A 26,107-nucleotide genomic window follows, 5' to 3' on the forward strand; every position below is an offset into this window, starting at 1 on the left:
ACAATTCAATTTCATTATAGGTATTTTTACTCTAGAACCAAAATTGAGCGAGTTATACTCAGACTGCCTAAACGCGTTTTGTCTATGTCGTACGTGTGTAAGACGGAGTCAACACATGCGGGTGTGACGTCCTCTTAATAGGTATGCTACAGGAAATTATAACTGTAGATTGTCCTAACCTATATTATAAATATGTTTTATATTATTTTTAATATTATTATATTTGTTGCTATTAAAGTAGAATTGTGTATTGTTATAACAAGATGGCACAAATTTTATTAAACTAAAATTGGCTTAACAATAGTCCTTGAGGCCAAATTATTTATAGATTAATAAATATTTTTATTATTTTAGGTCACAGCATCTTGGGTCTTAGATTTAGATACTTATAATGAATGGATGAATGAAGAAGATTACGAAGTTGACGAAACTGGCAAAAAAAAAGTTCATAAAGTAAAGTTATAAAATATGAACCTTATTTTTATATTATTAATATTGTAACATTTTACTAGTTGCGTCTCTCAGTCGAAGATTTCATGAGTAATGACCCATCTGGAGGTAAGAAAAAACCCAAACGAAAGCGAACACCATCACCACCCTCAAAACCAAATAAACGTAAAAGGTTATAAGATTATTTAACGATGTAACTGTTCAATTGTTATTTTATTTAATTCATTAATTGTATAGTGGACGTGGCGGTTCTGTGATGAGTGTAAAGAAAAATAAAGTTGATGATGATAGTGATGATCTAACTAGAGATCTTGAAGACCCAATTTCAGAACCCAATATTTCTGAAGTTAATTTAAATATATCTCAAATAAAAACTGGTAATTTCTAATAATGTTTGGTTTGTAAATTGCCTATTAAACATTGTATATTTTAGAAAAAGGATCATCTTCTTCGAAAAAAGATAATGATTCTCAGCCAATTAGAAGTGGTACTCTTATGGATTTAGATGAAGATTTAGATAAAGGTGAAGATAATAAAAACTATGATAATAACGCTCAAGATAGTACAAGTTGTCCTGCATCTGGAGTATCTAGTACTGGAGGCGCTTTATCAATAATAAAAGAAGAAGGACCTGAAGATAATGCTACTGAACAAATGCATCATATTGTTATACCAAGTTATGCTGCGTGGTTTGAATATAATTCAATTCATACAGTTGAGAAGCGAGCTTTACCAGAGTTTTTCAATAGTATGTATTAAATTTATATTATTTATAATAATATAATACTTATATACGTCATTAACAACAATCCAATTTATCTATTACTCCAGACAAGAATAAATCGAAAACTCCCGAAATATACCTAGCATACCGAAATTTCATGATTGATACATATAGACTTAATCCAACTGAATACATGACGAGTACCGCAGCTAGGCGCAATTTGGCTGGTGATGTTTGTGCAATTATGAGAGTTCATGCATTTTTGGAGCAATGGGGTCTTATTAACTATCAAGTATGTGTTCATATATTTTAAATTATAAAAAGTACCAATTTTTTTCTTTATATTAATTTAGTATGATAAATAATTTAGGTTGATGCTGATAGTAGACCAACTGCAATGGGGCCACCACCTACATCTCATTTTCATATTCTATCTGATACACCCTCTGGTCTACAACCTGTTAATCCTCCTAGAACTCAACAACCTTCAGCTGCTAAAACACTTTTAGATTTAGAGAAAAAGCCTGTAATAGCAGATAAAGATGCTGGTCATCACCCTGAACCATTATCTAGTTTTGGGCTTAAATTAGATCAGTAAGTATCCTTAAGCCTCCGACAAATATATTTATGGTTTTTGTTTAGTTTAATATTATGAATTATATTTTATTATAACAATTTTTTTTTTTTTTTAGATATGCCAAAAAACCTGGTTTATTACGAAATAAAACAGCTGCTGGTATGACAAGAGATTGGACTGAACAGGAAACTTTATTACTACTTGAAGGATTAGAAATGTATAAGGATGATTGGAACAAAGTTTGTGAACATGTTGGCACAAGAACTCAAGATGAATGTATATTACATTTTCTTCGTTTACCCATAGAAGATCCGTACTTAGAAGATTTTGAAACTGGTATGAATATTAAACTATCCGTATATTTTATCAGTTATTTTAAATCTGAAATGTATTAAATCAAACTTTTTTTTATAAGGTGGTGCTCTGGGTCCTTTGTCATATCAACCAATTCCATTTAGTAAATCTGGTAATCCTATTATGTCTACTGTGGCTTTTTTGGCATCAGTAGTGGATCCTAGAGTTGCTGCTGCTGCAGCTAAAGCTGCTATGGAAGAATTTGCTGCGATTCGAGTGAGTTAATATAATTGTGTTGCGTTATTGAATAATAATTTTTAAAATAAATTTGTTCTAGGATGAAGTTCCTTCAGCTTTGATGGATGCTCACGTTAAAAACATTGAAGCAGCTACTACAGATGGAAAATATGATCCAGCTGTTGGACTTTTACAGGTAATGATAAAATATAATTTCAATAATGAAAAATGTAATTTCTTCAATGTTTATAATGTTTCTGCTGTTGTTTAGAGTGGTATTGCAGGCACTTTCCCAGAAAAAGAAGAAGAAAATGAAAAAGAAAAGAAGGAACCAGAAGATGTCAAAGATCCGTCATTGACAACAGATAATGACAAATCCATTCGAGCTGATAAAGAAGGAGTCTCCGATAAAGATAAAGAGCAACCTATGGATGTTGACAAGAAACCTTGTGAAGAAACTACAGCCAGTACACAGTCTACTACTGTTAACCGTACTGCAGAAGAAGAACCTGAACGAATAGTTAAGGTAAGTCATATTGTTAAATTTATTTTATTTGTGTTACTTATATTTGTTTTGTAAATTATTAGGACTCTGAAGTACAAGCTGCTGCTGCTGCAGCATTAGCCGCAGCTGCCGTCAAAGCAAAACATTTAGCTGCAGTAGAAGAAAGGAAAATAAAATCCCTTGTTGCATTATTAGTAGAGACTCAAATGAAAAAACTAGAGATAAAGCTAAGACACTTTGAGGAATTAGAAACAACTATGGAAAGAGAACGTGAAGGGTTGGAATATCAGAGGCAGCAGTTGATACAAGAGCGACAACAATTTCATTTAGAACAGCTAAAAGCCGCTGAATTCAGAGCACGTCAACAGGCCCATCATAGACTACAAGCCACAGGTGTTCCTCCCTCGGTCCCAAATCCAGAACATGTAGCTCCTGCATCACCTGCACCTCCAATGGCCACATAAAATATGCATTTCCAGAATTACAAAGCCTTATAATGTGAGTTATATTTAGTTGTTTCATTATTTTTTAAATACAAATACATATTTTAGTTGTTACCAACCATTTAATATTAAACTCATTGTATGAATTATTGAATATTTTTTATTTTTAAAATAATATTCTTGGTGTTAGATCTTCAAAAAATATTGTTAGAAATATCAATATTAATCTAAACCCATTAGAATCATCTACTTATTTAATTATTTATATAACCACATAAAAAAATCAACTATTTTGTCATTTAATATATATATTTATATTATTTCCTATTATTATTATTTTTTTTTTCTTTTGTCATTTTTATTAAATAGTTGTATTAATATTTATGTAAAATCGCTGTTTTGAATGTATTTACTTAGACCAAATTTTATTCTTGGCTCATAAACCAATTATTATCTTTATTATTTATGTTAATTTATTAAAGAAACAAAAACATACATTAACTACGATAAAAACTTGTATGACTGCTATATTATACCCTTAAAAATATACATCTAATATAAACTGATGATCTTGGTATCATTTTACATATAATTATATTTAACGGTATTCTTTTGGATTTTGCAATAAATAAGTTTTGTTTCATGTCTCATAATATAAGAGTGACCTCAGGCAGTGATCTTCTGCACACAGTAGGTAGTGGCTAATGCATGCATTGCTCTAGTGAGTGTATTTATTATTTAAAAAACCACCTAGTTTGGAATTTGTTTATATTAACAAGGTAAAGTTCTACGTTTTTTTTGTTAGAAACGAATGCGGATGATGACAATTGATTTTTCAAGTGAAGTGTCTAACTTAACTGGACAATAAAATATGGTCGCCGCCTAAGATCACTCTTATATGAGGCCAAGCAATATTTTATTATTATATATACTTTCTACTTCATATTATTACTTCTATTGGTTTTCTTTTTCAATATTATACTTTAGACTCAAAAATAAAAGATATTCATAGCAATTTTACCTTGAATCTGGAAATATATTTCAGATCTTTTTATGTCAGTTTTCATTGGTTATATATTAAGTTTAGATTTAATTACAAATAAAATTGAGTCTCACCTCTACATGATAAGCAATATTTACATTTAAATATAATGTATATAATTTAATACAAACTTGCTGATTCTATTGGTAATATTGCATTTTGGAAAATAAATTAATGTTACTAACTGGAATTTATTAAAAAAAGATGTGATATTTTATGTCGATTATACTAACTAATAACTCTTAATTCTGTTCATTGGTAAAAATGTAAACATTTACAATACAAATTTACAACCTAGATATATTTTTGCCAACAGGTATATTATGATATGTGGCCTGTTTGAATTCTGGATTAGTCGCCGATTATTTAAAATCAATACTGTAAGTACTTTTGTATTCACTTGTATATATTTAGTGACTTTTATGGTCTTACTGTAATAGTTGATTTAATTAGTATGTATCAATGTATTATTAAATGTATTCTTGAAATAGGTGCATATAAATATTTTGACTTGTAATGTTAGAATAAAAAACAAAAATTACATAACTTATTTGTTGTAATGAAAATTTAACAAAGAAAAAACTGTTTTATTTATTATTTTCATATTTTTATGTGTTACAATTTTATTTCACGTGCTGTTTTGCTACATTACTGATTTAATGAAGTTTTGCGCAGTTTCGACAACTACTTTGTATAACTGTATTTACGACTGTATAATTTAATTCAACTAAAATGTAAGTCATTTTTATATTAGATAATATATACTAACAAAATATTTAAAAGTCGTGTATTTTTCATTTATTTTTTTTTTTTTGTATGTGATGAGATAAACAAATATACATGCATTTAATGTATTTTCAAAATACACGATCATTACTAGTATTTGTTGAAAATTTATTTATATTTCCTTATTTTCTTATGGTTGGCATACAAATACAAGTTTGTTCTGATTCAAATTATGCCGTTGATTTGATTAAATAATTTATTCTATCAACCAGCAATCATATTAATATAAGAAGCCACTTCAATATGACGTGTGTTTGTACATAATATACAGATTCACACTCAAAATAATAATATATTTACAACAAGAACTTTTTTAATTATTATTACAATATTAATAGTTTTCTTAAGGTTGTACAATTCATAAGGTCGGGAATGATAATTTTATTTGCCTACATAATTTAAAATATACTAGGTATCTTAAAATTACATATTACAACACAATGAGGAACTTTGAACTTAACATTTAGTAAAATGTCTTAAGTATAATATAAATACTAAATAATAATAGTACTAACTAATATCTAAACTAAAATCTTTTTTTAATACTCTTTTCAATGATTATACATAAAAATGTATTTATCTTTCCAAAAATATCATAATATACCTACTGCAAACCTATTTATATATGATATCCCAGACAGCAATTTTTTGTTTAATAATATTATAACATTATAATCACGAATAATATTAGTATAACGTTATTATAATATTATAATACTATTATAATATTATCGTTACAAAATGCTGTGGGATGTAATATGTTTGTGTGCATTATGCACTATAAACGCATAATCACAACATATTCACTAAATTATAATACATAACATTAAGCCACATCACAGTGCGTCGACCTCAAATATAAAGTAATATATTATATATATATATGTAATTATAATTTTCATATATCTACTAAATTCCGTCGTGTAACAGGGGTAGGTAGTATTATGATGACGATATTACATTTTTTATAATACGTGTATAACGTAAACGTAAAATTAAAACCGTCGTCGTTTCTGCAAGTAGGTAGATACGAAATGTGCATTGCAGGCTGGGTCAAGTGCAATATGAGATCGTGTACGGACCGCACACGGTAATGTACAATACATATTGCAAACAACACAACCTAATTTGCTACATTCTTTGTTTGTTGGCCGGCGTCACCTCGATGACATCGGAAGAATCCTGCAGCAGCAGACGTCGATTTTTAGCGAAATCCTCCAATTGGCCGGGACATGTGCAATATTAGTCTGATTAAAATTGTACAATAGTTGCACAAGTCGACGACCAACTGGCAGAACGCTTCGAAGCAAGCAATAACCTCCATCCTTCTCGCCGACGAAAATCGTTGCGTGTCCGGCAGTGTGACTATATTATGTCGGAAAAAAATATTAAAAATTAGATAATTATTATTAATTGTACAACTATGTAACGCCTTCGATTCCCGATAGAGTTGTAGTGAAGGTACCTAATATAATTATTATATTATTGTTGTTGTTGTTAATATTATTATTATTATTATTATTATTTACCGGTACGTTGCTAATTGAGATCGGAAACAAGTTACCGGAACATGAAATAATGAATACAGAGCGGTTACAAATGATATATAATAATTAATACCATGAAATAGGTAGGTACCGTACATATAGTAGATACTCTGATATGTAAATATGGGGTAACAGGATCTGCAGCAGAGGCAACAACGTGTGTGTGTGTTATAAGTTTGTTTATACTGTTACCGGAAACCTGACTGCCGCTCGCCAGACACTCTTCTGATCGATGATGATACACCGTTTATACTTACCTCGTTAATCACAGTGGTCGTCGTATTATTATTAATATAGATACCTCCTGAACTGCAGCAGAAGAATGTTTGGTGAGCAAGACGAACAAAAATGTCGTGTAAGAATGAGTTTTAGTTTTACCATAATACACAATAATATAATATCGGCGCACACCGAACATGCCTATAATACTATGGACATTATAGAAACCTATAAATAATATATTTTATTTCCAGCGAATAATAACACGCGCGACCGCCGTTGATGATTTTGGGTATTCTTCTATAATAAAAATAATATATTATAATACAATATAATAATATTATTGTCATTATTATATTGAACGCGGTGTATGTGCGTACCTATATACACACACGCCATCGCCACCGGGCGATCGACGAAACATCTGCCGTCTTCCTTTTGACCACCACGCGACCAAATGTTAAATTTAAAAATACTACGACGAACAATGAATCCGATGCGTGCTCTCGTTTTGGTGCGCACGGAATAATATAAATTATTGTGCGGCGTCTGTTGTACACCCTTGTCCTATATTATGACGATCATGAGGAGTTGATGTGACAGAATTTTTAATACATAGCAGCGGCTTACCTACATATGATATTGTTTTAGACGGAACACGCGATATCTGCGGGCGATGAGTTTTGCACCGTACATAAGTGATTCGCGCGTTCAATTATCGCACGATAGTCGTATGTATACTGCCTATGTAATACGCGTATATAAAAATAGTACACCGCGACTTTATCGCAAGTACATCACGCGCGCGTTGTCCTTGGACGTATAATATATTATTGTAGTACAAAGGTATGTAACATGGCCGTCCTTAGAATTTGCGAGGCCCAGAGCGAAATCGATGTAAAGTCGACGTAAAGCCCGACACGGATTTCTCTTCGTGTGACATGCCTTTGAAAAGCTCACTTTCAGTAGTATTAGTTCATATCGATAGATTCAAACTTAAAAAAAGTATGCCATCTTTCGGTATAGAAGCAGAAAAATAGGTACCTACTAAATTGTCCATAGGCTACATAGATTTTGAAATGCACCGAAAATGTCATAACAATGTCATTAGCAGCTGGTATGGGCGATATAAGTTATAACTGCACCCCTCGGATTTGTTCTACCTGTATATTTATCTATAACAATTATTAACTATTTAATAGTTACTATTATATCTAGCTATATGCTTTATTTCTAAGAAATTTCTTCGTTGTGTCTCTATGAAAATTTTAAATGCTATTAAATAATACAATTTTAGAAAAAAACTTCCCATTTTATTTTCTTGAAAGCAAAATTCCAAATCCAAGCAAAAAGCACAAGACCCCCCTGAGACACCAATACCGTTTAAGTTACAAAAAATAATACTCTTATATATTACTCTTTATTTATACTTTATAGCTATTGAATGACATCGTTGTATGGCGTGTACGTACCTTTTACAATCACGTTATTTGATAGCGAGAACGATATGATGACAAGGCGATGACGTTCGGATGTATAAAACGCGTGTTACACATTAAAAATGTACTCTGAACTGTCAATGACGAAGCGGAAGGCACGACTGTGTATATATAAGTATAATACGCACACGTTAGAGATTCGTTCGGACTTCCTATCAATTTAAAGGTAAACGCACTCATTTTCTCGAAAAGTATTATAAAGTATTTAAGTTTTAGAACATAACTCGAAGTAATTACAAAACAAACATTTTAGTTCTTATAATATTCCGAAGCAGTAGGTTTTCTAGTAAGTATAAAAATCGAATTCCAAACGAATTAATACAATATCTAATTTATATACATTTTAACAAGGCTGGGCATTAACGAGTTAAAAAGTTTATTTTATTTTAACTTGTTAATACTTACTAAACTTCTTTTTTAATTAACGTGAAATTCACAAGTTAATTTTCCATTTTAAGAAGTAAGTTAAGTTAATTTATTTTGTTTTTAATTTAATTACTTTTCACTATTTCAGTCTATTTCTTTTTCGTGTCAAAAAATATGTATCGTAAATTGTTTAAAGTTAAAAATGTATATCATTCGAATCTAACTTATATGTAAATAGACTTAGTGATGGACACTATCGAATAGTTTCTACAATCGATTGTCATTCGATAGCTTAAAAAACAACCGAGTGATTTTTCGACTGAATAGATATTATTAACCATCGACTTTTTTGAAAAACTATCGAGTAATATACACTCGATAGTTTTCTTTCGGTAGTTGCACATGTCTTGCACCCATTAGTTTTAACTACCGATAGTTTTCATTCGGTAGTAAATTAATATACGTCTGGACGTCTGGTACCAACTAGTTTTGACTATCGAGTTTAAAAAAAACTATCGAGTGATTTTTCGATATTATCGACCAAATTCGATGGTTTATAAAATAATCGAATAATTAGATAGTTTAAAACAACCGAATAGTTCGATAGTTTTAACTCGACCATCACTAGGAAATACAATACTGTGCAACGTATAAACACTTTAGTCTATAATTTAGTTTATGGGTTGGAAAAAAATTAGGTACGCTAGTGTTGTATAAACAAATTAACTTTTTTTAACTTAACAAAAAGTTTATATTAACTTTTAACTTTTAACTTTTTGTTATTGGTACATATTAACTTAACTGAGTTAAAAAAAATCTTTAACTTGCCCAGCCTTGTAATTTAAGTATTTGACTGTATTATTGTTATTAAATACTCTTAAAGAAAACGAGTGTTTACCTTTAATATACTTTGTACCTATATTATTATATCCGCTGATATTTAGTATAAACGCGCGCGCCCGTATTATTTTACACCAGCGAGCGGTGATGGGTTTTCATCAAACGGTTGTGGATAACACCGCTGCAGATACGCTCGGCTGAGAGAAACTACTCGTTTTTCAAACGAAAATAATACCGAAAACCTATGGAAACCAGTTTTTTTTTATTTCGAGTAAATTTCAAATAGGTGTATCAGAATATTATATAGGTACCACGCGGTCTCCCGCAATAATAGACTTCTTGTCCCACCCCGCGAGTCCACTATCTATTCTATTCAATCGAACACGGCAAGATTATTTCGACCACGATAAAACGTATACGGATACACCGTACTCGTTTATTAAACTACGGACGGAATCATAATAATATTAAGTATAATATCGTGCGACCATGAAATAGTTGCAAATATTTTGGTTTGCGATTTTTCTAAATAGATTTCTGTATAGTGTAACCGAAAATTGGTTCCGAACTTACGTGATTTGACGATGGGTCGATATTATAATATCAAAAACACGATCGTAGCTAGCCGAAACGCATTTTGAATAATGATATTTGTCTGTACAGAAGGTGCAGTCGAAACGGATATTAATATTACGTAACGCTTGCGGAGGAACATTCGCGAGGTACAGGACAAAAAAACGTACAATGAGAAATTAATAATATTATAATATAGGTATTGTATTCTTGCAGACGAGAAACACGTTGCAATACGCCAATGCGATCATCATCACGGCCGTTGTAAAAACTATTTTATTTCGGAAAAGGTATACATGACATTGATGAGCCCGCGGGGTATATCGTTTCATCAAATCCGTGTGCACAGCAATAATATATATAATAGGTATACATAATACGTCTAAAAGCCTTACCGCTATATTATGTATATTTTAGGCAATAAGAAAAATGATAACACAGATAACAACGATTGTGCAGTGTAACGATACGCATGCCATTTGCTCGCACTAACTTTTTAACTATTATTATATAATATAATATAATATAAAAATATATATTATTATAAATACGTAAACGCACTTGGCCATGGTCTGTTTTTCACATGATATAATATAATATGTTACATTTGCGTGCGTCTAATATAAACGTTGTGAGGCTGTGTGTTGAACTTTGCCAATCATCCGAAGAATCTCGTTCCGAACGGTAAAAACCGCTCCTATATTATATTATCGTCGTCAACAGGCCGCAGTACGTACGAGCCGCTACCGACGCACGCACGCGCTTACCGTATAGTTATTATACCTATATTCTGGTATTGCTGCCTACCTATCAGTCGTCGACGTCGAGTTTTTATATATACTATGAATTATTTTACACTCTACCCAGTCCGCAGATCCATCGCTAATCGACGACAACGAGTCCGGTGGTTTCCCCCACCCCCTCCTCATAATGAACTTCATCTCGTGACATTTCCATCTGAGTCTGATATGCAACGTCAGAAATTATGATAACCTAAACGTCCTAAAGTTTAGGACCTAAACCATACCACAGTGTAATAGGAGGAGGTCGTAGGACTTAGCTCTCTTCAAATGTTTATCAAGCCCCAGAACAATATTTTTAAATTAGGTTTTTTTCCTTTTATATAATATATATATATATATTATGTTTATAACAAATCAATAACAAAACTTATAAAATACATCATCAAACAAAGTGATTCTTTTAAAGGTAAACATTGATTTTCTCGATTTATTTTTACATAATTTGAATTTTGAACGGAAAGTTAAATGGTCATAAGGATTTTAAGTTTAAATGAGGGGAGTGGAATAAAACACACAATAATATAATCTAACATTTGAATATGCACTTATTGTGTTAAAACTTACTATCTAATCTTCCGAAATTAAATTTGTATAATAATATATTAATTAAATTCTCGAAAAAATATTCTGCTTCGGAATTATGATGATACTAAATATATGTATAATTTCTTCAAATCATGCAAAATACATTTCGAGAAAAATATGTTTACTTTTAAAAATTTAAACTGATCAACTCGAATATTATAACTTATGAGCGATCGGTTTCGCGATGTAATGAGATTAAAAAAAAGACCCCCCCTCGGTTTGCCGGATTCGTATATGACAAAAGGACTGCGGTGACGATGGTCAGAAGCTTAGTACTTACTTTGCGAAGAAAACGTGTGCGAACGGTTTTTTTTTTCAAATAAATGTAATGATAATAAAAATAACGACGATGAAATACGGTTTTCGTGGTCCCTTCAGCAGCAGGAATCGTGTGGGATTCCGGATTTATGCGTTTATATAATATATCAAACACTATACATCTATACATATTATATTATAATATACTGCAAATGCCAAATACACATAAGAACCATTGAATTATATATTATCATTATTGTTATTGTGTGTGTGGACAATTACGATTCCTCCAAACCGACGGCGGAAATGCAAGCGCGGAGTCGGCCAGGTGGAAAAAGAACATCTGATCGCCGGGGCGGCCTGTGTCACGCGCGCACGCTCGCGCCAGCCACCAACCACCAAAAAACACATCTGCCGGCCGTCGTTTTTGGAAATTATATTATTACACATCTTGTGGGCGATTGACGGGGTGTGTGTGTGCGAGTACGAATATCGTGTACCTTCTATATTATATGTTATTATGCCCACTAATACGCCGCACGCGATCTAAATCCACGTGTTGTTATTATAATATACACGTGATAACGATCGTCTTCGTTGTGTAGGGATAGGTATAATATTGTTGTCGCCGCACTGTTTATTCCGTTCGGTAATAAAATTTTTACAAGGATGACGCGACTACCGCAGCTAATATTGATATATTATTTTTTTGTCTCTCGTCCGGTGAGAACGCACTCGCGCGTTTCGACGATATTTTTCAAACGTGTTTCTTCTATCTCATGTACCCTGTGACCCCACCTCTCCTCGTGAGACACACGGAAGCATTTTACGATTTGATTGCGAAAATCTGAAAATCTGAGTCGAGTTTGTAGTCACGTTAACGATAATCGTAGCGATTAACCGTCCCCTGCTCACCAGTAACGATAACAAATCTCGACCCTCGTGTCATCGTAGTAAAACACTATTTTGATTTTCGCGGGCTTCGGAAATTTGTACATTTCGTGTATTCGAAAATAATAATAATAAATTACCACTATTAGAATATATAGGTTGTTCGAGAACAACGCCGCTGTGGACCAAAACAATAACGGAATAAAAATGTACAATCTGAGGAATAAAAGTTTCCCCGCCAGCACGTATAGGTCTCGAAATAGACAACGAACGAATGTGAAAAACTTATGAATGCCGGTGCCCCTGACGACGGTGACGGTATCTGAACAAGGCCAGTATGTATATAGATTAGTCAGTTGGCGGCGATCCGGTATATTATACAATTTGTTTTTATTTTATTAGAAGAAATTCCTATAAAATTATGCTAATTAGTAATTACGAGTAGTATGTTTTGAATTTAAAACCTAGTGTGCCCCTATATGTATTATTTACTAACCGTTTAAAATATAGTATCCATTAAAATGTACGTAACTGTACGTAACTGTCGTACGGAGGAATTAACGAAAAAAAAATTCCAGTACTATCCAAAATCCTATATAAAAAAAACTCACGTTGATTATTTTGTAATTATTATCATAAACGTTATTTTTATTTTGTTCATCGTGTATCGCACGCACAAAAGAAATCGCTTTTGAATGACCTCATGCATATCGTTGTTTTTAAGCTAACGAAGACAATCTTGGTCTGAAAATCAAACGCGGTGCGTATATAATAATAATATGTACTATCGAACAAAACGTTAAAAAAAATTGTGTATATATTTAAGTGGGTAATATTAACTGCGAGTCTATGCATAAAAATTGTTAATTTACAAATTCCAGGTATACGATTTTGAAGATAATGTCTTTCGAGTCACGCGAAAACTCAAAACTGTCGGCGGGGCGGGTACCTAATATATATAACAACCTACTTAAATTATTACACACTCGAGACATTCAAAGCCCAATTTATAATGTAACTGTAACGATATATAATAATATACATATCATAAATATATATATACAGGGCGATTCACTAAGTATGCTCATCCCATTTTTTCCTCTCATAATAAATATTTTATATTTTTGAAATTTTGCTAATTTGCTTGAAATTATATAGTTCATGACCATATTATATACAGATTGTTGAGACCTTTTGTCCTAAATATTAAAAAGATACAAACTTTAATTTCACACAGTTCGAACAATAATTAGTAATATAGCTCACACTTTCGTGGTTTTTAAAATATTAAAGATACTTAAGATAATAAGCCATAAAAATGGATTACAAAAATATAAAATAAATGTAAATTTTGGATTTACAAATTATAAATTTTGATAGATTAATATTCATGTTATTAAAATTCATAAATCCCCATAGTCCCCAAACCCAACATCGTATACTTTGTATCCTTAGTCTTTAGTACACAAAGTTTAGTCAAAAACTACTAGTACGAATTTTGATGCGTCAACATTTTTAGAAAAATAATCTTCTAAATCATTTACGGTAAAAAAGGAGGGCTCTCATTTAAAAAAGAAACAGAAGTTTGTTTTTTCACAGGACCTCCTTTAGTAATTCAAAAAATCTTAAGAATTTGAAATGTTGTTCTTTGACTATATTTTAAAATTCTAATAATCAGTATTTGAATAATTTAAATATTAATGGAAAAACTGGGAGTGAGCATACTTGATGAATCACACTGTATAGTATATGTGCACACGTGTGTTATAGTTACGACTAAAACAGAGTGTAATAAAAGACGTTTTTCGTTACAACTCGGCGGCACACATGCGCGAACGCTCGCGTTATTCGCGACTGGTCCGAGCAGTGCGGCAAACTGGTTTATATCGTTTAGGCGTGACAATATTGTTGTACATACTTCTCTGTAAACGCGATCGTCTTTAGCTTTTATTCATTTCCTGCTGTGCCGGCCTGAAGTAATTTAATTAAGATCGGTCTAGTGCGATGCTGTTCGTTTGGCACCGATTGACCCAGGACCGTAATTTTATCGCGCTCTACGATGTGTGTATATTGTGTGTACATACGATATATCCTAACCTACCGACCGCATAACAGGTTCCAGGTTACTCGTCCCCGTTGTTTTAGTATATTACAAAATAATATATATAAAACAGCCGAGCGCGTATTCTTTGTTGGAACGGTTTCCGATCTGTTTCTGTCGATATTATATTATATATTTATATCGTTGTACATAATATAATATAATACCCAATAATAATATACACACATGCCGCCGAGGTGTCGAGTTACGCGAGAAACAAAGTGTTATTATTATTATTATAATTTATAATATAATGTGTACACAAAACACGATTACATGTTTAAAGTCAAAATAGTAATGCGTGTTTCGAACCCTGACAAAATCGAATAATATTTTTAAACCAAATGGAAAATAAAAACTTCTGCATAGACGCATGTAGGTATAAAGGTATTCAAATGTGCGTATAATAATATTACGTAAGCCGCGAGGATAACATTGCAAACCTAATATATTGTATTATATAATAATACAGTTGGAGCGACGAAATATCGCGGGACAGAGGGACGAGAATTCGTGTAATATTATTATACGGTGTGTAGTACCAACACGATACTATACGACACGTATACGAGCACAAATGCACAATATAATATATAAATTAAATTAAAGACGAAGGGTATATAAGGGATAGATTTTATATATAGAGCGTAATATATTATATGGAGAGTGACGTGCATATGCTGTATGCACATAAGTGTATAGGTATAATATGTATAATAATATATATAATATATATACCCCCGTACGGAACAAACCTCCAGCAGAAGAGAATGAGGTGGAGGAGGAGTCCGGGTCACGGCAGAAGGTTCTTGTCATCCGACACGGCCTCCCCGGCCGGGAGAAGAATTGAATGAAAGACCGCACCACAAAAGAGACATTAGCCCGCTGCAAGGCATACCTATAAACACAATATATTATAATATAATAAATATATATATAATATTATATGCGTACACTGCTAGGTAGATATATATTATATAGACTGTGAAGTGTGCAGTGCGAAGAGTGCGAGCTGTACGGACGGGAAACCGACCACCGCCGACCCACGTTCTCATTTTCGGTTCACGAAACGAGAACATTGCACAATGGAAATGGTTTTTTATCGAAAAAAAATTAATCCCCCTTCGAGTAGGTTGGTTTTTTAAGACTTGCTCAGGGTACGCACTCGCACACACACAAATACTCGTCATAATATACGTTAACGTATAACGCCCGGGCGCGGTCGTGGTAGTAAACAAGAGCAGCTGCGCTGAGATTCGGTGGCGTCGTTTCCCCTAGCGCGCTGCGCAATAACAATATTCAACGGTTACCCCGACTATACATCGTATGGTATAGCTATAGTAGGTATAGTACCTATATATACAGTGTAGTTTCAATAAAACGACGAGCCTATATAACTATTATTGTTATATGCGTGTTAATATTGTAGTTATACGGGGTGAGTCACCGAGATTTCCAGAAAAAGGTCGTCACGAGAAATCCGCACGGTGCAGGATGCAACGGGTTGCATATTATAAAGTATAATATTATATTATTCCAAAATGATATAATTATTTTACTATATATATATAAGAGAACGTTATCTATATAATGTGCAGTATAGGTGTATATGCATAAACGCGCTTTAACCACTTGCGCAAATATTATATTACAGCATAATAATAATAATTATAAAATATAATATAAATTATTGTATACACGCGCTTAGCGCATAATGTTATCATTATTATAATATGTGCTGCACCGCAGAGTCGATTCGTTTGAACGCTGATAGAGACGGCGGCGGCGGAGGCTTTTATTTTGAAGAACTACTCATATTATATATTATTATTATAATATACGATCTCGTTGTGTCGCGGGTATGTGCAATGCAATACGCCGCTGTGTGTATATTATACGCGGAAATTATTGCTAGCTGACGTTATTATAACAAGACCGATTATTATTATTACTAAATTTTTTTCTCAACTAAAAAATGTAATAAAGTGTATTATATCATTATTATTTTATTTGTCGGCTGCATTTGTGTACTGCACGGCGCGCCCGAATGCCGAGGAAGTGAAATTAATAGAAAGAAGAAAAAATGGTTTTTTATTTCAAAAACCGTCCACCGTGCATAATTTAATCAGTCATCCGAGCAACGCGCACTGCATTGACTTGTATCGCGACTGTTTTTTTCTTAAAATCCGAGCGGTTTTTTCCAACACATTTATTATATTATTATATTATGTTTGTTCGTGTCAAAACGATTTCGTGTAATGCATCGCGAGAAGAGCTTTGCCGTGTGTGTATATTAATATATGTGAAGCGTATGATGGCGAAGGCCTACGCTCCGTAAAAACGTGTCTTATACTCGCTTTTCAACACGCATAAATTATAATATTATACAGAGCGACAGATTGAGCAACATACGCGTTGACGAATCTTCATAAAATCTAACGAAAAAATCTGCTGGACGCCTGGATTGCGAGTCTTGTAGAAATAATCATATTATTATATTATATTATTCATACATCCTAACAAATAATAGTTGCTGTAAAATTTTCCGCGACAACAATATACAATGGACCAATAATATTATGTACATTTGCTGTGGAGCGGAGATTTCGTTTAGTATTTTCGCGCTAAATAAACATTATTATAAGTTATAATATACACGAGCATAGCAGGAATGGACCAAAAGTTGTTGACGTAGTTTGTTCACCATTTCCCCTTTTTCGATTTGCATATCGCGCGCTGTTACCGACGCCCATTTGAATACAATAAATTAATACATGACGAAATCGTACGTGTTGCGCTACGCGAAACCCGAAGAGTAAGAAAAGGGTTGCAGTGCGCGGTGGTGCTTTAGTCGTTGCCCGACAATAATAATAATACCGCACCCTTCCCTCCAGCGAATCAGTCCCGCGGGTACGTAACGATGACGACCGCTATTGCGTGCATGATAAATTATGCATTTATATGCGTATTATCGAATGCATTTTCCTACGTCTTTGATGAATATTGTATATTAATTGTCCATACATAATATATACTTACACGCATACTTATATAAGGTTTTACGTTTAATATTCCAATTAAATGTCGTATTTCCGAAGAAACTGCAGCTTATTTTCATAACGTTTTAAAAAATACATGTATATATTATATAATTTATAACATTATAATTAATATCAGATAATCGTCTTACCACAATACGGACAATTTGAATATATCGATGAACGTAGTGCTGCACCAGATAGGACACAACATATCTCCGAAATATCGCACCGAATGCACTATATGGCTTATATACATAACACGACGATGTAACGATGTTTAACGCAACGCGGGTTTTAAATCTTTTTTTTTTTTGCGGAAAGAACGCGGTTTGGCGGACGGCATAAAATATCCGGAGCGACGCGTCGGCGGCGGTGTTGCGGACGACAATCTCAGACGAAATAAAAACGGCGACAGCGCAGCAGAGCGGGTAGCGAACGATCATGCACACACGCACCCGCACGCCCCTAACCTGGGACAACAGATCGCCGGTTGGGATGCGCGCGGCCTCCCCGCAGCAACAGCACCAGAGGGTAGTTTCGACGACGAGCAGCAGAAGAGTAGAATGGACGGACACATATATATATATATATATATATAGGTATACGTGTAAAATAATAATAATAATAATATTGTAAACACGAACACGCGGTGCGCAACCAAAACAACGAGTTCGCGCGGCGGCGCTTCGGTTGCACCCCTCTCCGCGCGTGAGAAATTCGAAGGTTTTTGGTAACGCATATTATATTATTACACATTCACATATACCTATGCCGGTGGTGGTGGTTGTAGTGCCCGCCCCGGTTGACAAAACTCCGCACGTGAAATGCGCTCTCTGCAGCCGTGCCAACCCCTCCGTAGGGCGTACGCGCCACCCCTACGATACACTATACCGCGTGGACAAGAGAGCGCGCGCACCTATAACACACACCCCTACTACGATTTATACTGCGCACTTATTATATCATGTATTATTACGGCAGCCGACTGCGAGTGCGATTTTCGTAACGGAAACAACCGTCGCCGCCCAATGGTTTCTCAAAATATTTGTTTTCATATAATACCTATATTATACTATTGTTATATCATACCTCTCTTGTATACAGAGAGGTAATATTACCTCCCATGTATACAGCTGCGCAGAAAGCTAGTAAAATATGTGTATACGGAAAGGAAGAATAAGAGAGCTTGGATTTTTTTTTGCATAAAGTTGATCACTTGATCCAAATAGGTACTAAATTTTTGACACTACCTATATATATATATATATATATCACCCCCTTTATACATTTTTATCTAACGAAAGGGGGCGAGCCGATCTACTCATAGTTTTTTTTTTATATTATGTATAATAATGAATTATACACATAAGCAATTTCAAGGAACACACATATAGGCATATTGCGAACGAACGTTTTTTGCTCAATTTAATAGTATAAATATATAATATTAAGTTCAGTTCGTCATTTCGTGTATATGTTAGGTCAATTTAGGTTGTTCGTGTAATCAAGCAGTGAACATTTACCATAAGCCATAGCCCATAGTATAATATATTAAATCGACATCTCAAATGTATACGAAATAATAATGCAGTTTTTATCGACCTCGTATACATGCGTCGTCGTGGGGAGGTACGTGTGTTATTGGTTATATCGGAACACCGCAGCAGCGGCAAAACAAACAATCCCGCAGCAGCCGATGTGCGCCTGACGCCCGGCAGATGAAACACAATAATATAATGGAAACTACCGAAAAAGCATCTGCTGCAAATTTCGACCAGAACAGTATTTTTGTTTCGATTTTATTCGATTTTCGAGGCCAATATGGCAATATATACCTACCTATATACCATCCACGACTGCGATACGAGTTCCGCCCGCACCTGGACCGCGCGAATAATCTGTCATCAGTCATGATCGATCTGCAGAGCACGCGCGCGACAAACAAAACCCAACCGCTGACAACATATTCTAATACTTAGGCTTAGCGAAATTTGGGGAGGGCGTTTCATTCGTCACTTAAACGATATTGCTATATTTATAATTTATATATTTCTAAAAATCGTGAACCGTGGTACATAATACATACCAATATAATATAATATTATATGTTTGTATTGTATGATAATATATATAAAGTATGTAATAATATATTCTGAATCAGTAAAAAAATGTAATATCATATTATGTAGTATAATGCAGCAGTGCCACCCCACGACGGTATTACCCGGAAACTTATTTTTATTTCGTTCACACTTCCCGACCGTATAAAAATGACTTTATTGGAGGGGAGGTGTAGATTTTTTTTTTAGAGATTCATCTTGATGATCGTTTCAAAACCCTCCCGACGGCTGGACCATTAAAGGGACATTATTATACCGATAAAGGTCCATTTCGAAAATTGAAATACGTGCGGGGACCCGATTACGTGACATTGAACACTGCGCAAAGGCTTTGGGGTGAATATTTATTTGCACAACTCTTTTTCATTATTATTGTTGTTTTTTTTATCAGCCGACAACGCGCGTTGCAAAATTCATATCGAGAACAAAAAAAATACACCGTACCTATATACACATTACCCACTATATAATATGTCATATAATATGCGGAGGGGAAAACTCGATTCGTCATTTTGATTATGAACGCACATACAAAACGCATCGCGAAATTAATTTTCTTTATTAAAACATAATGAAAAAAGTATTGTATTACACTTAGTTTATTTACTCGTGGTGAAATTATTTATTTGTATCAGCGGTGGACTGTATGTATGTACTATAATAATATAGAGACCTAGAAAAACGTATAGTTCACCGAGACACCGAAACGCAAATTTTGCACGTACCAATAAAAATATGCGATTTATTCTCTGAGAAAATATTTATTTTACGGCAGCGATATGCAAAACTATATTTTATTTGGGTGTTTAACAGCAAAGAATTGAGTTCAAATCGAAAAATATCACAACTTACGAGAACATAATACTATATATTTATGTTCATAATTTAATATTTTAATATAAATCATAACATATTACGCTTTATATACACTTTACGCGTTATTGGTTATAATATTAATTATTATATACTAGATTATTATAATACGCGCGGTGTAGGTAGGTATGTGGTTTACATACTTTTAACTATCATAATTTGTATTATTTATACGAAATTATCGGGTTTAATCAAGATAGACGGGTACTCGACATTACGCTGTATAATTGGATAGTTTATCCTACATTACAAGCTCAATTGTCGAACGTCCAATTAGTCAATTGCATTTCTAATATTATTTTACTCAATGTTTTAATATCGGAAAAAACGAGGAATTTATTGGGACTGAAATTATTTCTCAATTATTTTTGCGTGATAATCCAATTTTTAAGCAGCGAATTTATTGCAATATTATATTAAATTGCGCACACATATATCATACGAAAACAAATAGAATTTAAATATTATGTATTCCACAAGTCTTATTTATGATTCTTCGACTTTTGTGTCAGCAAAATTAATTAATTTGTTGATGACTCTGACCTACAAAAGCGAATACTCGTGCGATCATCATATACGTTATAATAATAAGAATCAACTAGTTGCCCACAGTACACTACACAGTATGTACATAGTAAATTATAATACAATTTATTGATGGTCAACTATATACGGTAGCCACATTTAACATATTATTATAATAATATATTATTTACCTATCGCACACATAATTGTATTTATCGTTGGTTTTTAGTGTGTATATAATATTTTTTAAAAACATTGAATGAAGATGGATGAACTCTAGAGGGATGCCTATAAAAAAAACTCTTCCTTCGGACCCGTAACCATCTGTCGCCGAGTTGTTGGCCAACCGTAGCTGATTATGAAACTCCTATACATCTGCTCCTTTTTATTATTATCGGCCTCCTGTTCATTGCATTACAAGCTTGTAGTACATTCTTACAACACACACTCTCCCCTTTGGTAGGAAGCAACTATTATTATTATATATTTATATTTTTTTCTATCAAATAACACTTCCTCATTGGTCAAAACTAAGTCCTCTACACACAATTATTACTCAACTTCACTATAGTCAACGATCTGGGGTTACAAGTTACAACTATGTACAATCGAAAAATCCATGAAGTATCAACTTTCGACTTGGCTGTCTATTATATAGTAAGCAATGAAAAAGGTTGCCCAGCTATAAGACTTACAAAAACATAATGAAAAAAAATATGTAAATACAATTGTAATCATTTGGTTTTATTTTGACTGCAGTGTTATTAATTTAAATAATACTAATAAATATAAATGTAAATATTAAACTCATATTAATGCTATAATAAATAAAAAAAATAGAATCTTATTACACAGCTGAATTGTTTTTGTTTTACGTCATTTCGACGTCATAATATGTCATGCAATGTGCGCCTTTCTCATATAGTCATATCTGATATAATACCAATTAATAATTGTATATAACATATTATTGTGTATACGTCCTAGGTTTTTTTCATACAAACTTACATCCCCAATGATAATTGATAACTACGTTTTGGACTTGGATATATAACTGTGTTACATCTAAAGCGTACATAATATTCATGTTGTATATCATATTGAACAATATATAAACACGTGCGTATTAATTATTAAGTTTATAAGTTTATAATCTCGATCAATTTTACAATAGCATTAAAAATTAATGATCAATGATGATATAATAATCATTTAAATGTAAATGCATAATGTTAAATCAATAAAAGTCGGTGATCTATATTTATTTAAATAGAACATAATTGGTTTTTATCAGTATTCCACATGGACAATTATTATACTATGCACGTATATCACAGGTTAAGATCTAAAGCATTACGCCTATTTATGCATATAAGCTATACAATTAATTACTAGTACCTATAATCTATACCTATAGTTATGATATTGTTAAGACGTAGGTGAAATAGTTTTAATATGAATTATTAGCATTTTAATATAATTATTATATGTTCAACTTTTGAAAAAAATCAACGGAAATGGATAACTGAAAACAATAAATGATAAAATATTAAATTAAAATTCACATAAACTGGAAAATTGTACAAAATATGATCTTATATAATATAATAAAACTTTCTTGTTTTTCATCTTAAAATGTTTAAATTACCTATTTGTACATAGCTTATACAATATACATAATATTTCTTAGACTCTTATAAAGACTATAACCTCGAAAATAATATAACTTCAGCTGAGTGTTCCTTATATTAGTTATTATGTTATATTTATTATAACCTAGATTCAATTTAAAATTTAAATTCAAATCTCCCATCATAGTAATTGCAGATAATAATAAAACTAGGAAAATAGAGAACTGTCATAGGTACCTATATGTATACATACCTACTGCACTATATTGTAAAATAACGGTCGTATAAAGATTGTTCAATAATTTGTTGACTTGTTGTATACGTATAAAGTTTATGTAAATATCTCCGAACGTTAAACACAAAAGTTAAATAGTGCTTAGATTTTGTTATGGCCTTAAAATTGAATAACTCTTTTATTCCAATCGTCTATATATTGGCAACCTATATACAGGTAGCGCCTAACTGTATGAATTTGTATTATTTATCCAAGCCCACTAACGCGTGGTACTAATTCTCAAATTGTACCTACACAAACAATATATGCATTTGTGATTTGAGATCGTAAAATATGATTTATAAACTACGTACCTATGCCTAATACATAAACATATAATATGGGGATAATAATATGTAAATTAGTAAACGAAGTAGGTATACACACGTTTTAGGTACAAAAACAAAATAATATCAAGTGGGTACGAATAATTCGAAAACGCCGAGAGGTAGTGCCAACGACCTGCGGCGATTATGCAATGTTTTTCGTGTCGAATTCGATGCTTTTCTAAACATAATTTATTAATCAAATACATACTGTGCGACATAATAATAGATATAGGTACACCCGATCGGTATACGGATATATATATCGGTTATTCGGTTATTCTTTATATTATCTACCTGTTGCATAATTCAACTACCTATAGGAAAATGCACGCAAAAAATAACGGCGATCCGACGATCGGTTTATTTTGCAATTCCCATTATTTAAAATATGTCAACGACTCGTGGACGCGGTTTACAAACAAACGAGATATGCATTATGCATATAATCGCGCTCGCCGTATTATGTATAAGTGCAGTATATATTATATATAGGTATATTAATACGTACCCATGTAGATACTAACACTTGGGGTAACGCCATCAAAAAGAAAAGAAAAAACCATTGTTATGATATAATAATAATATATTATATAGACCTCGCTGTATATTATGCATTAGACGCGTGTAAACATACGTTGGAATAATATTATAGTCGGCCGAAAATAAATCTAAAAAAAAATGTTATTATATTATATAGGATGACCGAGTTTATTAGGCGGTTAAAGAAGAATAGAAAACTACAATATAATATGTTATATAGTGTTGTATTATAATACATAGGTAGGTATGGTTTTTACGACAATATTTTTAAACGTTTACGACCGAGGGTGGTGTATTAGTGCACGAGTTACGACTTGTGAAGTTGTGAGCATAATAATAATAATAATAATAATAATAATATATAATATTGTAAAACGGCCTTTGTCGAACCGATGTGTTATATTATCGACGTTATCGAATGTCCGGGCAGAGCGATTTGTACAATTTCTGGAACTTGTGTCGCCAATGACCTCTATGAGTGTCATTAAACTCGCGTAAGTGTACGTAATACGTATAAACATGTGGCTTGACGTTATCTCCGGAAAGAAGAATCGTACATGACCTTTCTCGTTTGCTTTTTTTAAAATGAAACTTTTTATGAAAACTTAAAAAATCCACGGTTTTGTTATTTTCATTATTAGTAGTTTTTGTTTGCAGTCACGTGTTCTGTAAACAACTCGCAATCGTAACCTAATAGGAAACGTAAAGCCATCCGTTCCGGGCGCTTACGTTCGGATTTTACGGTTGACCAATTTTATGATATATATTATATTATGTACCTATACGCGATGTAGTGCAATGTCGCATGGTGACCAAAAGGCAGGCGATTTTTAAGAAACTATATAAATCGAAAACATTTTACTTTTTGTAAGAACCATGGTGGGATAGGTACCGGTATAACACGCATTATATATAAGATATTTTATCCCAACAACAAAACACGTGTTATATACCTTATATACCTGAATATCTGGGCATTGTATTGATCTGCATTGAACTGTGAGATCCAGAGCAATATATTTGAGGGTTTCTTTTTCTTTCGTTTTTTTTCTTGCTTGGACATTGGGTTCAGGAATTTAGGTCCCAGATTTTGAAATAAAGGCAAGCTACCTGCTGGCACTCACCCTTCAGACGGCGTTTACACAAACGAAGAGAAATCGCCATTCAGAGAACCCAACACGCATCGAATGTTGTCGGCGTTAAACTCCAGCATATAATACTCTACTGGTCAAAATATCCATAACACCAACGCACGTTTACAGGAGAAAAAATGTTTATTTCAAATGTAACAAGTCAATACTTCATTTCACTGCACACTTAATGTGCATGAACCTAAAGCCGAATGACAAAAATCGTGATTGAAGATATATAATATAAATTATGAATAACCACCTTCACGCACTGCAGGATAGCAATGAACGAAGACAGACAGTATCTAATATAAAAAATGTTCTTTTATTGACATGTGCGATTTGAAAATATAGAAACAAATACATAATATTAACAATTCTAAATAAATAAGCAAAATTATTATCGTACCTATATGTATTATGTAGTATAAAATAATTTATAAGCGTTATATGGGAGTAAAAAATAAAAACTATTTTAATCACAGTTTAATGATAATTCGTAGTGTATACGTATTAAAAAAAAAAACATTTTTCAGTAAGAAAATATATTAACCACTTTCAATGTTCGATTAATAAAAAGTGTCAGTTATTAAGAAAAAAACATTCTCCTGCACTTTTATAGTTTTATAATATTATGAAGATTGTATTGTTATTAATGAAATAATTTATATTTTATAAATGAGTAACGTCGAACTAATATGAAGAATGAAAATATAACTCAATAATTTGATAATTTAATTATTATTACACGGAATTGTATAAAGTATTATTAAATAATTAAAATATCACAAGATACTTAAGTGGTTACTAGGATACCTACAGCTAATTAAAATCAGACAAAACCTATTAGCGGTGAGCAAAATACATAATTCTTTATTTAATCAGTATACCTATCCGATCAGAC

General features: G+C 32.5%; 1 protein-coding gene and 2 non-coding genes across 4 annotated transcripts in view; 1 reads left to right on the forward strand and 2 right to left on the reverse strand.

Annotated features, from left to right (window-relative positions):
• The window catches only part of LOC100167167 (SWI/SNF complex subunit SMARCC2), a 9,082-nt gene extending 4,077 nt beyond the window's left edge, over positions 1–5,005 (forward strand). For both annotated transcript variants that reach the window (XM_001943239.5, XM_008188849.3), the window contains exons 6-17: positions 355–453; positions 513–622; positions 688–827; positions 884–1,198; positions 1,282–1,466; positions 1,545–1,768; positions 1,867–2,087; positions 2,167–2,321; positions 2,383–2,478; positions 2,554–2,808; positions 2,871–3,285; positions 4,589–5,005. In XM_001943239.5, coding sequence (XP_001943274.2) covers positions 355–453; positions 513–622; positions 688–827; positions 884–1,198; positions 1,282–1,466; positions 1,545–1,768; positions 1,867–2,087; positions 2,167–2,321; positions 2,383–2,478; positions 2,554–2,808; positions 2,871–3,251 — 2,181 coding nt within the window. In that variant the 3' untranslated portion in view covers positions 3,252–3,285; positions 4,589–5,005. The remainder of the gene's footprint in view (positions 1–354; positions 454–512; positions 623–687; positions 828–883; positions 1,199–1,281; positions 1,467–1,544; positions 1,769–1,866; positions 2,088–2,166; positions 2,322–2,382; positions 2,479–2,553; positions 2,809–2,870; positions 3,286–4,588) is intronic.
• Positions 5,006–6,101: 1,096 nt separating this feature from the next.
• Mir92b-1 (microRNA mir-92b-1) lies at positions 6,102–6,183 on the reverse strand. Its single transcript, NR_040167.1, has one exon. It is a non-coding gene; the product is annotated as a microRNA mir-92b-1 (primary transcript).
• Positions 6,184–6,278: 95 nt separating this feature from the next.
• On the reverse strand, positions 6,279–6,345 carry Mir92a-1 (microRNA mir-92a-1). Its single transcript, NR_040165.1, has one exon. It is a non-coding gene; the product is annotated as a microRNA mir-92a-1 (primary transcript).
• Between the last annotated feature and the right edge of the window lie 19,762 nt (positions 6,346–26,107).

This window comes from Acyrthosiphon pisum, chromosome A1 (genome assembly GCF_005508785.2).
Source record: "Acyrthosiphon pisum isolate AL4f chromosome A1, pea_aphid_22Mar2018_4r6ur, whole genome shotgun sequence".
NCBI lineage: Eukaryota > Metazoa > Arthropoda > Insecta > Hemiptera > Aphididae > Acyrthosiphon > Acyrthosiphon pisum.